This window comes from Vanacampus margaritifer, chromosome 2 (assembly GCF_051991255.1).
Source record: "Vanacampus margaritifer isolate UIUO_Vmar chromosome 2, RoL_Vmar_1.0, whole genome shotgun sequence".
Classification (NCBI taxonomy): Eukaryota; Metazoa; Chordata; class Actinopteri; order Syngnathiformes; family Syngnathidae; genus Vanacampus; species Vanacampus margaritifer.
The window spans coordinates 24,014,391-24,028,004 of NC_135433.1; the positions used below are offsets into that span (position 1 = coordinate 24,014,391).

Below are 13,614 nucleotides of genomic sequence, written 5' to 3' on the forward strand. Positions count from 1 at the left end.
GAAAATGTTGTGTTTGGACTATGGAAACACACATACTACCAAATGAAAGATTGGACTCTCAGCTTTCATCAGAATGAAAAGTTTGTTTCTACCTTATTCCGTTCTTCAGTAATCAACAATAGAAAATGGTTACTTTCACCGAAATTCTCTCTTTTGAAACAAAAAACGGAGAAAAAGAGCTTTTTGTGAAACGATGTTATTTCATGCACTCTAGTGAATTGTACACTTCTTTTTGTCCATGAATGATGCCACAAACACCTAAATAGTGCTTTACTTCTGTAATACACCACCACCAACAATGAAAAAGTGTTTTTAGATTGCAAAATACGTTTATTTCCATTCAACAGCGTGACAATTTGACAAAACAATTTCGCAAACTATTTACAAATGTGTGCAACTGTGGTACTACTTACAATTATGTGGATGTTTCAAATACAGTTTTTCCTTTTGCAACGCTCTCCTGCGTGCAAGGAGACGCCAGGACTCGCACAACAGTTTACTTTCACTTTCACATTGGTCCGTTTTGCGTGCAAACGTTACACTTTCTTGACGGCCTTTTTTTCCGGGGAATAAAAAGCAAGTAGCAGACTGTACACACTTCCTCCGATGAATATGCATTGGACTCGGGGCACTCTCCGTCGTCCGATCGAACGTCCGCCTGTGCGTGCTCGGTTGCGCTCCGCGTTACGACACCGTCATAGCCGCCGCGTCAGCGGTTCCAATTTCGCCGTCAAGCTCGGATTCACCTTCATCATCATCGATGATGATCATCGTCGTCATCAATGTACTATTTTAGCGTTGGTCGATGCCTTTCGTCTTGTAAGTGTAGAGCTGCTTGCAAACGCTCGCCATTGCCCGTTCCCTCCTCCATCTAGCTCCATCTAACGTCTTCTACTGCCGCGTCAATGCTTCTCAACCACAGAGTCACCACCCTCATCTTCATCATCGATGATGATCATCGTCGTCAACAATGTGCTTTTTCAGCGATGCTTTTGGTCTTTGAAAAAAACGTCTCGGGCGTGAGCTCCTCGCGACCGGCCGCCATTTTTCCTTTGTCTTCCATTCTCATCTCCTGCTCGACGCTCTAGCTCCGCCTCTACTGACGCCCACCCGATCTTGTCAAAAGAGAGTCATCGCTGCCCTCTAGGGGCCAAAAATAGTCATTAGGCACAACAGACAGACTTGAAACTTTCACCAGACATGCGGAAGGGTTTTCTCTACCCGTTTCAAAAAAAAAAAAAAATCATTGGATGACGTCTTTTGACGTCATTGGCAGTGAAGCGTAGGTTTTTACTTGACGTCTTTAAACGTCAGTGGCAGTGAAAGAGTTTTAATTTGTCTTTCCAAAATTATGGACAGTGTTCCCCCATAGATTAGCTACACACTCGCCTAATTGCAGATTTGTTGAAAAACGATTCCCCGTTTTGGTGTTCAGGCCAAAGCCGCGTCTAATAAAATATGACGTTGGTGCCAAAAAAGTATAACCTGGCAATCGCCAGATTGATATTGTAATTCACTCAAGGGAGTTCTCCACAATATCAATCTGGGACTGCTCCACGATAATTTACTCGGGAAAGGCGGGACATTCTGTACAATACCTCGATCTGATTGTTGTTGTATTGCAGCATTGTACACGTTTATTTTGACCAATCACGGCCACGGATGAAACTGTCGTCTTCGTTTTCGTCGAAGGGGAGAAAAAAACAACAACAACATCTTTAGCGCCTCTCGCTGTTCAACATTCAACAAGGAAACGGTGAGTAATTCGGCAAGAACAGAACTAATTGCAGCGTCCATTCGTCCATGTTAGGTTTTGTAGGTGACTGTCCAGATCAATTTTGGCCACCAAGAGGCTGAATTGGGGGCATCTTTACCTGCCAGACGCGCCGCTGTCCACGCGATCTCGAGGATGGTATTGATGTTCAATATGTTTTAACTAGTGAGCTCCGTGTGTATACCAGAAGGAACTACGTGCCTAGGTGTGTGCGTTCGTGCGTCTGTGCGTGCGGTCAGCAAAAAGTAGGACCTCCTTCATCTCACCCTCTGACAGTACAAAGGAAAAGAAACCCTTCCGCCAAGTGAACAGCTGATTTATCACCTGTGCTGACGAACCACATCCATTCAACGCGACAAACATCTCATTTACAAGCTGGCACCTCCAGGTTTGATTGTTTTGCCCCGGCGTCCGCGCTTCCGGGTTTAGTCACGCCTGCATATCACGCCCCAAACACGATGTCGCTCTGTGATTGGTCCGATCAGTGGAAATCAATGCGCTCTGTACAAAATGTACGTGGTAGATGCCAAAGACTTCCGACTTCCGGGTTTTACACATCAGCGCCCCCCAACCGCGCGCTCCCGCTCATCGGCGGGAGAGCGTCTCGGCTATCTGAAATGCGTGGGACACTGAGACAGACACTACAGACTCGCAGCCTCGCACCCGTCGACGGGAACGCGCAACCGAAGGGCACAAAGGCGGAAGCGCAAGATCCGGGACGCGGCCCACACGTCGCAAACCTGAAACAAAGTTGATGGGTGAAAACCCGAAAATCGAAAGTCCCGCCTCCTCCGTGGCATATAGTCAATTCTCGGGAGTTTGTGAACTCACAAATACAGCGAGAATTCATCTTGCTGAGTTTTGCTCACAATATTTTCCCCCCCAAAAACATTCCTTTTATTTCTACTTCTGCTCTTGATTTTTTTTTAATGATTATTATTTTTTATTTTTTTTACCTTGTGCAGGTTTTTGAGCACATTAATGGTGGGAAAATATTATTTAGCTTGGGGTGACTTTTTACACAAAAGCTGACATTTAAACAGGTGAGTGAAGAATTTATATCCACTCTAGGTTAAAGTGAGTTAAAATTATTCATGTGGTGATTTGCCCCCATGCTTTGGCCTTTCTACACACATCCGGAAACTTTTTGGAGTAACGTTAATTACGTAGGATATTTGCCATTAGTTCGGTCCCGAACGCCACAAATAGCAAATTACTAGCAAATACTTAATTATAAAATATATAAAAATAAAAATATGAAATTGTACAAATTGAAAATATATCTATATCCATATTTTTAGATCATATGAACTAATAAAAAAATATATATAATACACTAATATATAGCTTAACTGAAATTTATATGATATATTCCTAACATATTTGAGTATGACTCTCATGCATCAAGATTGTGTACGTTCTGAAGTTTAATCTGTTGATTTGCAGTCATTTAGAGGGTATTCAAAATGGCGCCAATGTATCTGGCAACAGTTCAAGGCAGAGTCGACATCCATTGGAGGTTCAATGAGGTCACGGTGGCGGAGCTTGAGCCTCGCCACAGGACTGGACGTAATTGTTGGGGAAGAACCCCCGTTGGCCACGCAGGACGCCCTCGTACCAGCCGTTGTCATGGCGATGAGTCACGTAGACGACGTCACCCTCCGCCATGGACAGGTCGCCAGGCTTGGCTTCCTCGTAGCGGTACAGCACCACCACTGGACATGTGCGGAACAACAGCACGAAACACCATCAAAATCTCAAAACAAAAAACAGTTTACTGAAATAATAAATATCTTGGAGCATTTACAAGTTTGCCTATTTGCATTATTGGGGGGATCTGAGGGGAGGAGCTTCATTTATTAAGGCCATAGCCTTTTCAAATATACAAAAAGTGCTTTGCTGCCATTTTGTGGCATTTAAAGGCAACTACTTTAGCACTGTCCCTATTGCAAAGTATAGGGCGGACCCCCACATGTGCTGCATTACCTTTGTCCAGGTAATGTGGGGGGGCGTCACTGAGATCTTCCGCTGCTGTGAAATCATCTGACGGGGGTGGCGGTGGCGGCGGGAGGGCCGGCAGCTCCAGATCTGACAGAACAGCCGAGGGACACGTGAGTGACATCTGGGAGCGACCAATCGGGCTTCAGTCAAAATCTACCCGAGTTTTCGACGTTCTGGGTTGAAACCCTTAACTCACATCCCAAAACAACGAGACAATAATGAGACAAGTCTGACATGTGAATTGATTGGTCACCTTGGCAACCTGCCAAACAAAAACTGACAACTTCCATTGTTTGCTACACAGAGCAAAAACATGTGGCTAAGGCTCTCACTAACAACAGGGCTAAACTTTGTTCCAATCCCAACACACAAAGATGCTAGTCTGATGTTCCAGATGCATCACTTCAAGAAATTACTTCCTAGAAACCAAAACGTTACTCTAAGGCTACGTTCACACTGCAGGCAAATGCGACCAAGATTGCACTTTTTGGCCCAAATGCGACCTGTATCTGATTTTTTTATGTCAGTCTGAACGGCTCAGATCCGATTTTTTAATATTAGACCTGGGTCAGTTTCATATGTGGTCCTAGATTGGATACGTAATGTGACCTCAGTGTGAACGGCCAGGTCGCCTATATGTGACATCTACGTCATCAAAAGTCCAAAATGCATTCCGCGCAGGCGGGGGGACTACTCGGGAGACGTACATGAATCGGCAAAGTTGTTTCGAGTAGTAGTAGTTGTGATTTTATATTTGACTTTAATTTAACCCCACATGAAGCATAAAGTTGACATTTGTAAGGATATTAGTAATTTAGCCATGCAGACGACTCATTTATTACACGCGGCAGTGACGTGACGCCATTGTTGAGGGAGCGAGAGAGGTTGTTATGGAAAATAATTATTCAGTCCATAATAACATAAGTTTATAGCCTACTGTATCGTGGACACCTGTATTTTCGTTAACAAAGGGCTTTTCATTCCTTGGACAGAAAGCAATACCAAGCGACAAGCAATCATTTGCTCGGTTTTATGACTTAGGAGCAAGTTTGGCTCAAGTGAAGTGAAAACAATGAACGCAATGGAGGCCGTGCATGATGCCCCTGTACGTGGGCAAGGAGAGTAACACTCGCAGTTTAATCAACTGCCATATGCTACAGCTCAGGCCCAGACGCTCACGTCACAAGGTTATTAGAGTTAACAATAACTACGGAAATAAATGAAATTAAAATTGAAAAACATTTTGGTTAACAAAATAAAAAATAAATAAAAAAATGCTACTGAAACTACATCTTATGTTTATAAAACTAATCATAATGTAACAAAAATGTCTTTCATTTTCGTCTTTGTATATATATATATATATATATTAGGGGTGTTAGAAAAGATCGATTCGGCAATATATCGCGATATTACAGCGTGCAATTCTCGAATCGATTCGATATGCAGCCAAACGATTTTTAAACATACATTTTTTTATGGGAATATTCAACAAAACGTCTTACTTAGGATTATGATTCACACATTAAGCATGGAAGAATGTTATATTAATGGAACATTAAGCCTTAATATTTTATTTCAGTGCTGTTCAAACATGAAAGGGATTGCAACCTGTTTGTTAAATGCAGTGGCTCAGTTATAAGCCTGAATTTTTAGATGAATAAATACATTTTCATTCAAATCTTACAGTGGACATGTACAAGTTTACTGATTAGTATTTTCTAAATTTAAGTTAAAAAAAATAAATTGCAATAATCAATTTATAGATTCGTATTGGGATTAATCGGTATTGAATCGAATCGTGACCTATGAATTGTGATACGAATTGAATCGCCAGGTACTAGGCAATTCACACCCCTAATATATATATATATATATATATATATATATATATATAATTATTTTTTACTAATTCTAATCAAAACTAAAATGAGAGAAAGTAATTAAAAAACATAAATAAAAAAAATAACAAACATGCTCTAAATATAATATAGGCCTATATATATAATTAATTTAAATTAAATTTAAATTTTATATAATTAACTTCATAATCAATGAAATAAAAACTAACTATAATGAAAAATACAAAACTATTATTACCGTGGCTCACACACAGACAAAACAGCTGCAGTTTACTAGTATTTTAATTGGTCGCAACAGGAAAATAGGCGCTACGAGTTTGATTGGTCCCGTGACAATGCTTGCAACTTCATTGACTTCTACATCTAAATCAATTTTCCCCATTAAAATGAATCGAAATCAAAACATTTTTTGCTGCATATTTCGAAAGAAAAAAAAAACACATACATTTTTTGCAGAAACATCCTAAAGCAGTAAAAGCCATCACTTGTATGAAGTGTAATTATCTGACATCTCTTTGAAGGGATACTTGCCCTATTTTGCCATTTTCAGCAGTAAGAAGTTCATATTTTGTCTATAATTAATTTGATAACGTAATATTATTTTACATGTACAATTAATAGCTTTAAAAACACATTTTGCAACTTTCTTTTCGACTGAAAACGACAGTGTTCTCAGGTAACGACCAATCATGGCTCAGTGTGCTAACGTCACATGACCAAACCCAGAAAACAGGTGAGCTGTGATTGGTCGTTGCCTGTGCTCTGAGCACACGTGATGTCATCTTCAGTCGACAGCAAGTGGCAAAATGTGTTTTTAAAGCTATTAATTGTACATGAAAAAAGAATGAAGTTGTCAAATTAATTATAGACAAAAATGATCTTCTTACTGCTGAAAGTGGCTTAATTAGTCAAGTATCCCTTTAAGGGGCATGGCCTCATGCCAGGGGTCGGAGTTGGTCCGCATGTGAGCGTCTGGCCACGAGTTGTGGCCTCTAACAGCTCCTTGTGAATTTGTTTGAATGGCAACTATGGCTCTCCTTGCCCACATGCCGGGACATCGCACCACTTTTGTCTTTTTCACAATCATACTTTGACTCCAAACAAAAAGCAGTTAGGAGAGCAGAATAGTGCAGTCTGAAACTTGAGCGCTTCTTACCCAGATGCTCCAGACGAGCGGGCAGGCTGAGTCCGTGCGAGGAAGAGGAGGATGAGGAAGAAAGCTGAGGCGGGGCCCGCGGGGGAGGATAAGGAGGAGGCGGCGGGATGAGCACTGGCGAACGGACAGAAAGGCGGGTGGGCAGACGCGTCAGCGCTCAAGCTTGCGCAAAATTCCCTCGCCGGCCGACGGCTTACGTGATTGGACGGCCGGCAGGAAGAGGGAGCGGCTTTGGCGGCGGCGGGAAGCGGGGCCCGAGCGGACCCTCAGCGACACAGAGCGGGCGGGGGGCGGCCGCGCGGCCCCCCCGCCGGCTGCGACAACAACAAGAAGAGCAAAAGATGCACAGAGCGACAGGAAGGCACAATGCATTATGGGAAATAGTTGAGTTTGGCTGGATGTAGCGGATGGCGGATATGGAAATTTAAAACAACATTTAAAAAAAATTCTACCATACAAAAAAAGATTGTTCCTTCACTAACAAGGCAGTCGGGAATGAGTGTAGTGTACGCGCGTGATACCGTCTACTTCCTGGGTTGTTGGAGGAGGGTCCGGAAGCTCTGGCTCGTCATTGGATGGCAGAGGAAAGGCGTGGTCGTGGTCTGGGGGTGGGGGAGACGGCGGTGGTAGGCTGCTCTCCTCCAGCACTGCAGTAAGGTGATGATGTCATCGGCATATTTAGCATTATCCTAATCATCTTCATTATTGTCATATTTATTATCATCTATCGTCATCATCATCATCATCATGGTGATTGTTCTAGTGATTAATATCATCATCATCATCAATGGACCAATAATGTGCTGAGCAGATGTTCGCTCACGCTCTCCTCACCTGTCTCGAGACCTGGGGGTGGAGTCAGAGGCAGAACAATGGTAGTGGTCAGAGTCTCTGAGGTAGGAAGAGGTGGAGGGGGCGGAGCCACAGGCATTACAGAGTCAGGCAGAGAGGGCGGAGCTACAGGCATCTCGGAGGAATCAGGCGGAGAGGGAGGAGCCATCGCGATTGCAGAATCCAGCAGAGGGGGCGGAGCCATGGGCATCTCTGGGGAATCAGGGAGAGGAGGTGGGGGTGGAGGGGGCGGAGCCATGGGCATCTCTGAGGAATCAGGTGGAGAGGGCGGCGCCATCGGCATGGCAGAGTCCAACGGAGCGGGCGGAGCCACGGGCATCTCCGAGGAATCAGGCGGAAGGGGTGGGGCGTCATCAAGAAGTGTGGTGAGGACATCACTCTCAGGTGGAGCTTGCCAGAGGGGAGGCACGGTGGGCGGAGCCACAGGTTTCCCAAAAGTGGAGCTTCCAAATTGAACACTAGTCAGATTGCACATTTTCTATCGGTTCTAAATGTACAATAAAATTATATTTGGGCGGGTGGGGGTATGTTAGGTTTTTTATTTTTTTTATTTTATTCACAATAGATGAATTAAACATGACTCAAACTAGATAAATGAATAAAAAAAATACAAATACGTTATATTCAACTAATTTGAAAAGGAAAAAAAAATGTAACCCATGAAATATTGGTAGTGTCTTGATAATATCACCACACCGGATTGGCCACGCGATCAGCCTCTCGCCCCGCCCCCACCCCGCCACAAAATAGTGTAAATGTGCAGTACCTGCCACCAGAGGGCGCCACTGAACACTTGAGGCCTTCTGCTCCAGGTTTGCTAGACCTGAAAATCAAACCAACACAAGCACATCAACAACTTGATGCTCCAGTTGGCAACAGTGAGAAAACAACAAAACAAAAACCTGATGGATGAGCCCGGCTTCCGGATGCTTCCGGCTCTCTCGCCCGCTTTCCCAGTCAGCTGTTGGGTACGGGGGACACAAAGGGAGGGACAGAGGGGGGCAGAGGGGGGAGGGCCTTGCTGCATCAATGGAGGCTCAGTCTCAGACAACAATCTACCACAACTAATTAAAAAGGGAAAAAAAGTCTTCCCACGCTCAACAAACTGTGTGTGTGTGTGTGTGTGTGTGTGTGTGTGTGTGTGTGTGTGTGTGTGTGTGTGTCCGCGTGCGCGTATGCATGAGAATGTGTGTATGTGTAAGAGTGTGTTTGCACGTGTGCGACTTTAAGGATGCTTAATCAAACGTGTGTGCGCAAGAGAAGAGGAAGTTGCTTCCTGTGGCAGTAGCCACTTCCTGTTAACACAGACGCTGACTCGCGTTTGTTGCGTGAAGCAAAAGATGATTGACAGCCAGCCAAAGCCATCGCCGTACCTTGACGCCGTGACCCACGTGGTCCAGCTGCTGGTAGCTGATTGGTCGGCGGCTGTAAGGGGGGCGCGGCTGCGGTGGTGTGGCGGGGGTGGAGATCTTGGGCCCGCGGGGGACGCGGCGCACTGCCGTGAAGATGCCAATTTCTTTGCGGGAAACTTTCTCACGATGCATTTCCACCGTCTTGCGTGCAAAAACATCACACAGTTAAGTGTACTCTTACTTTACAATAAGATTTGAGTAAAATACAAAAGTCATCCTTTAAATAATGAATTTAGGGGAAAAACCCTCCGAATGTTCAACTTAGAGCTAAAAATTTAGCACTTATTGTCATTTGCTGTAGTGCATGATGGGAAAGTCAAACAAACGAGAGCGACCTGCCCGATGAGGTTGATGGACGACTCCATGTGGCGAAGCTGCTGGGTCTGCGCGTCCAGCAGACCCAGCACGTTGGTGGCTAACGTGTTAATTTGGTAGGCGATGCTGGCCAGCGATTGGGCAGTCAGCGTCTTGGTCTCTTCCAACGCTTTGGACGCGTCGTCCCCCGACTGCAGGGCGGACACATCACATGAGCGCAAACTGTTAGCCTGTTAGCCGAGCTTAGCCGCTAGCACTAGCATGTATGCATATGTGGTGCCTTGAGATGCCAGTTGAATTGAAACCGAATTGAAAAAACAGCACAATTCAAAAGAAAAAAGAAAAATTACGCTCAGCAGTCTTGTAGTGTAAAAAAAGACCCAAAAAGCAGACTAATTAGTGGTGTCACATGTTGTGACATGTGCCGCCAATAGTCTGAAATGTATAAGTCAAGGCTCTTGTATCACAAGGCAACACTATTGTTGTACTAACAAATGTGTACTAGAGATGAGCAATATACTGACATATATTATAAATATTATGGCAAACGTCTGATGAAATAATTTTTCGTTCATATTACTGGATATTTATCTCGCCAACAATCTGGCGACTTTTCAAAGCCCTTGGCGACTTTTTTTGTTGTTGTCAAAAGCAAAACAAATCTAGCTATTTTTTCTGGTCGTCACAAAGTTATTTTGAGAAACTATGGCCTATTTTAAAGGCAAAATAAAAATAAAAATAAATCGGAAGAATGTTAATTTGTGGTTCTAAACATATTTAGGGTTTTTCTTTACTCATTTTTTGCCTCTCCCACGTTATACTCTCCGACAGCGTCCAACGTCAATTATGCAAATTAGGGTATGATGTCATATAGCAACTTTCTAGCGACTTTTAGGACAACCAATATCTACTTTCGTTACTGGGGAGTTGGCAACACTGATCTCGCTGCTGCTGATGACAAATCCTGTCACTTCTTTTCCTCTGCTCCGCAATCATTTTACTCACTTGAATTTTACTTGAAGCCAATGTTTCTGACTCACATGTAGTATTTGTACTGCCATGTTCTTTTGGCAGTAACTAATTAATACTGACCAACATAGTACAAGCCCGTTGGATGGACTTGAGGAAGTACTGGTAGTACGACACTAACACTATAGTGATGTTAGTAGTATTGCTGTGACTGGCCTGGACGTAGTTTTCGCAGCAGTAATCTGCCACCTTCATGAAGTTGTTGTAGTTCTCCAAAAGAAGTTGCCTGGATTTGGGAGCCTCGTTGAGGATTTTCACCACTTCTTCTTTCAACTCGTCCGCCTTCATTTTGTCAAATTCTTCTGCACTTCTCCTCTGCGTCTACAGCTCGCATGCACACAAAAAAAAAAACAATTGGTGTGAGTAATGTGACAAAGATGAAGGTGGAATCCTGTGGGATTTGAAGCACCTGCCGTCTCCTCTCTTCTGCTGTGACAGTTCGCTCCTGCAGCTCGAATGACAGCAGCGGCACTTGCGCGTGTCTAACTAGCGCACACGCACCACTTCCCCTTTGCTTGAACGTGCATACGCCAGACCACGCGCGTGAGAAAGCGACATGAAAATAACTAAACGGCGCCACCTGGTGGTCATAGTCACGCACGTGCGCACTTGAAAAAAAAATCCTCCTTCACTTCTTAAACAAAAAATACATAGATTTTTACTCACAAGTTGACACGTTTGTGTATTCATATTCAAATTTCTACACGTTATTGAGGGTCTGGTGTGTATTGCTTTTTAAGGCTCAAACGTGTTGTCAGTGAGGACCAGGTGTGCTGTTTTTTAACTCATTCGCTGCCATTGACGGCTATAGACGTCAAAAATTCATTTGAACATTTTTTTCCCATTTTTGTTAACAAGAGTATAAAAACCTAGATATTTTTTTTTTGTACATTTAGAAAAGACGTAAAATTTTTGATTAATCGTGAGTTAACTAGTGAAGTCATGCGATTAATTCCGATTACAAATTTTAATCGCCTGATGCCCCTAATTTCCGAAAAAAACGTATCCTTTTTTTTTTTAAAGAAAAGATTATTTAAAAAAAAATCTTAATTAATCGCATGACTTCACTTGTTAACTCACGATTAATCACAATTTTTATATGTTCTAATACGATAAAAATAAAATCGAGGTTTTCAAACTCTTAACAAAAGTGGGGAAAAAATGTTTTACTAATATAAATAGTTAAAATGAATTTTTGACGTCTATAGTCATCAATGGCAGTGAATGAGTTAATGAGGGGCTGATGTGTGTTGTAGTTATTGAGTGTCACGTTGGGGTGGAGGACCCAAATGCAGGGAGGCAGGAGAACCACGGCAGGGATGCATGTAATACTGGACACAATTTATTTAACAAAAACACTAACAGGGGTACTGGGTAAAACTCTAAATAAACAAAACCAACAAAGTTCTGAAAAGACCAAAAATCAAAGTAACAACAAAACACAAGAGTGGTGAGCGCGACATTGATCCAACCCAGACAGAGGGGAGACAGGAGACTAAATACACACACTAACGACACAACAAGACACATCTGAGGCAAGACACAAGTGGCTGAGGGCACTGATTGGTTGACACGAGGAAGGCCAGGATTACACTCAACAAGACCAAGGGAGACACACAACCAAAAACAGAACCCAAACATGACATTGAGGGTCTGGAGTGTATTTTTGTTGCTACCAAGGCTCAAATACAAACAGATGTACAATCAGGTGTGGTGTGTTATAACCGGTTTGCTGTATGTTTTGTTATTGTTGGTCAGGTGTGTATGTGTGTTGTTCTTGGGGGACAGGTGTGTTGGCGTTGTTTGTGACGCGAGCAACCAGTGGGTTCCAGGGGGCCTGCTTGCGTGCATTCTTTTCATTTTTGTGAAGCGGCGTCAGGTGACTCGTTAGGACCAGATCCCTAAATAAATAAATAAATGAATATGATCAAAGGCCTTCCCTGGCGGAAAGGCAGCTCCCCCACTCCCCATCCACCGTGTCCAACCTGAACTGCTGGTACGAGCCGACACCTTGCTGGACGGCCCTCAGCTTGGCATCGTTCTCTCGTTGATATTTGCGCTCTGCTTCCACGCCGGCACGTAAATCTTTCTCCAATGCCGAGAAGTCGATGACATCACGCTGAGAAGACGCCATCGCCCAAAGGTGTCACGTGTGCTCAAGATGGCCACCTGTAATAAGTAACGTGTATTTACAGATAATGCATTTGGAACTCGATATACGCCACAAGTTATGCAAATCTCAGGCACTTGAAAAACTATGTACAGTAACATGCTCAGCAAAAACACAACTTACAGAACCTAGACCACAACTGAAGGGGGGCCTCAGATGTGGCTGCCATTGTCGTATGTCAAAGATCACAAAATGGCATTGATGCATTTCATCATATTTTTGATCCCCCACACATTTCTCATAGAGGGCCCTGACGTTTAAATCTGTTATCAATAATAAATAATATTGGAGGGTATGGTAAGCTACTTTAGATTGATACTCTAATAAGGGTAAAATTAGTATCTTCATTAAAATGATGTGCACCAGTGGGCTGACCTCAGCCATGAAACTGCAGAGCTAAAAATGAGTCCCACTCCGGCTCAAAGAGATGATACGATATAAGAATAAAAGATTTGCTAATCCATCAATTTTCAGAGACAGGGGGGTCTCCAAGACCTTTCTTTTTTTTATTTGTCAAGGCGCCGCAAAGAGTCTAGCAATGCCCCCGTGCTGACCCAAAACGAGATCTGCCCCAGCTGGCGGCAATGCACGCAGGCGTACTGTTGCCCGTTCGACTCGATTCGGTGTGTTTTAACGCTTCATCATGTCAAAAGAAATAAGAATACATAAAACGTCTTTACCTGCCAGACGTTTGCTTGATCCAAGTTCCTACGGCAACTTCTTCCCTGGCGCTTACAACTTACAATGCCACCAACACAACAACGTCGTCCTTACGTATATGTTTACACCAAAAAAGGTTGCAAAAACACGAGTACGTATACGAATGGCTTGTAATGGCGTTTAGCGTTAGCTTTTAGGCATGTTGCATGTTAGCTTCTCGCCTCGCTTGTGGCATCAAACCGATGTTGTTTTTCAACGCTAACTTTCACACAAAGCAGTTTAATGAGTTAGTTGGTGATACGTATATTTAGTTTACCTGGTCGCTTCGACTTGAAGCTCGGTGGTTAAAGAAAGTTTGGTTGCCATGACGAGTGACGACCGAC

General features: G+C 43.4%; 2 protein-coding genes across 5 annotated transcripts; both read right to left on the reverse strand.

Moving 5' to 3' along the window:
- Positions 1–3,183: 3,183 nt before the first annotated feature.
- abi3a (ABI family, member 3a) lies at positions 3,184–11,273 on the reverse strand. Of its 2 annotated transcripts, XM_077557373.1 has the most exons (12): positions 10,811–11,273; positions 10,558–10,722; positions 9,393–9,563; positions 9,019–9,198; positions 8,548–8,606; positions 8,412–8,468; positions 7,628–8,088; positions 7,315–7,440; positions 6,991–7,107; positions 6,794–6,907; positions 3,761–3,862; positions 3,184–3,489 (listed from the first exon to the last, which is right to left on the reverse strand). In XM_077557373.1, the coding sequence occupies exons 2-12, from the start codon at positions 10,687–10,689 to the stop codon at positions 3,305–3,307; spliced, it is 1,704 nt and encodes a 567-aa protein (XP_077413499.1). In that variant the 5' UTR covers positions 10,690–10,722; positions 10,811–11,273; the 3' UTR covers positions 3,184–3,304. The 2 variants fall into 2 exon arrangements, with proteins under 2 accessions (XP_077413499.1, XP_077413501.1); XM_077557375.1 differs by lacking the exons at positions 6,794–6,907; positions 6,991–7,107 and having other exon boundaries at positions 10,811–11,267.
- A 448-nt stretch (positions 11,274–11,721) lies between these two features.
- On the reverse strand, positions 11,722–13,614 carry dnaaf19 (dynein axonemal assembly factor 19). 3 transcript variants are annotated; one of them, XM_077557434.1, is made up of 4 exons: positions 13,548–13,613; positions 13,252–13,309; positions 12,387–12,570; positions 11,722–12,302 (listed from the first exon to the last, which is right to left on the reverse strand). In XM_077557434.1, the coding sequence occupies exons 3-4, from the start codon at positions 12,533–12,535 to the stop codon at positions 12,146–12,148; spliced, it is 306 nt and encodes a 101-aa protein (XP_077413560.1). In that variant the 5' UTR covers positions 12,536–12,570; positions 13,252–13,309; positions 13,548–13,613; the 3' UTR covers positions 11,722–12,145. The 3 variants fall into 3 exon arrangements, with proteins under 3 accessions (XP_077413560.1, XP_077413558.1, XP_077413559.1); XM_077557432.1 differs by lacking the exon at positions 13,252–13,309 and having other exon boundaries at positions 13,548–13,614; XM_077557433.1 differs by lacking the exon at positions 13,548–13,613 and having other exon boundaries at positions 13,252–13,537.

What these genes read in the sequence shown, in the direction of transcription:
- abi3a (XM_077557373.1), bottom strand. Translation starts at nt 10,689, where the DNA reads ATGAAGGCGGACGAGTTGAAAGAAGAAGTGGTGAAAATCCTCAACGAG. An exon ending in GCTGCGAAAACTACGTCCAG is followed by an intron (nt 9,564 to 10,557) that starts GCCAGTCACAGC and finishes TCCGCCCTGCAG; the next exon opens with TCGGGGGACGACGCGTCCAA. An exon ending in CCCACATTACCTGGACAAAG is followed by an intron (nt 3,490 to 3,760) that starts GTAATGCAGCAC and finishes GCACATGTCCAG; the next exon opens with TGGTGGTGCTGTACCGCTAC.
- dnaaf19 (XM_077557432.1), bottom strand. Translation starts at nt 12,535, where the DNA reads ATGGCGTCTTCTCAGCGTGATGTCATCGACTTCTCGGCATTGGAGAAA. An exon ending in GGCTCGTACCAGCAGTTCAG is followed by an intron (nt 12,303 to 12,386) that starts GTTGGACACGGT and finishes TTATTTATTTAG; the next exon opens with GGATCTGGTCCTAACGAGTC.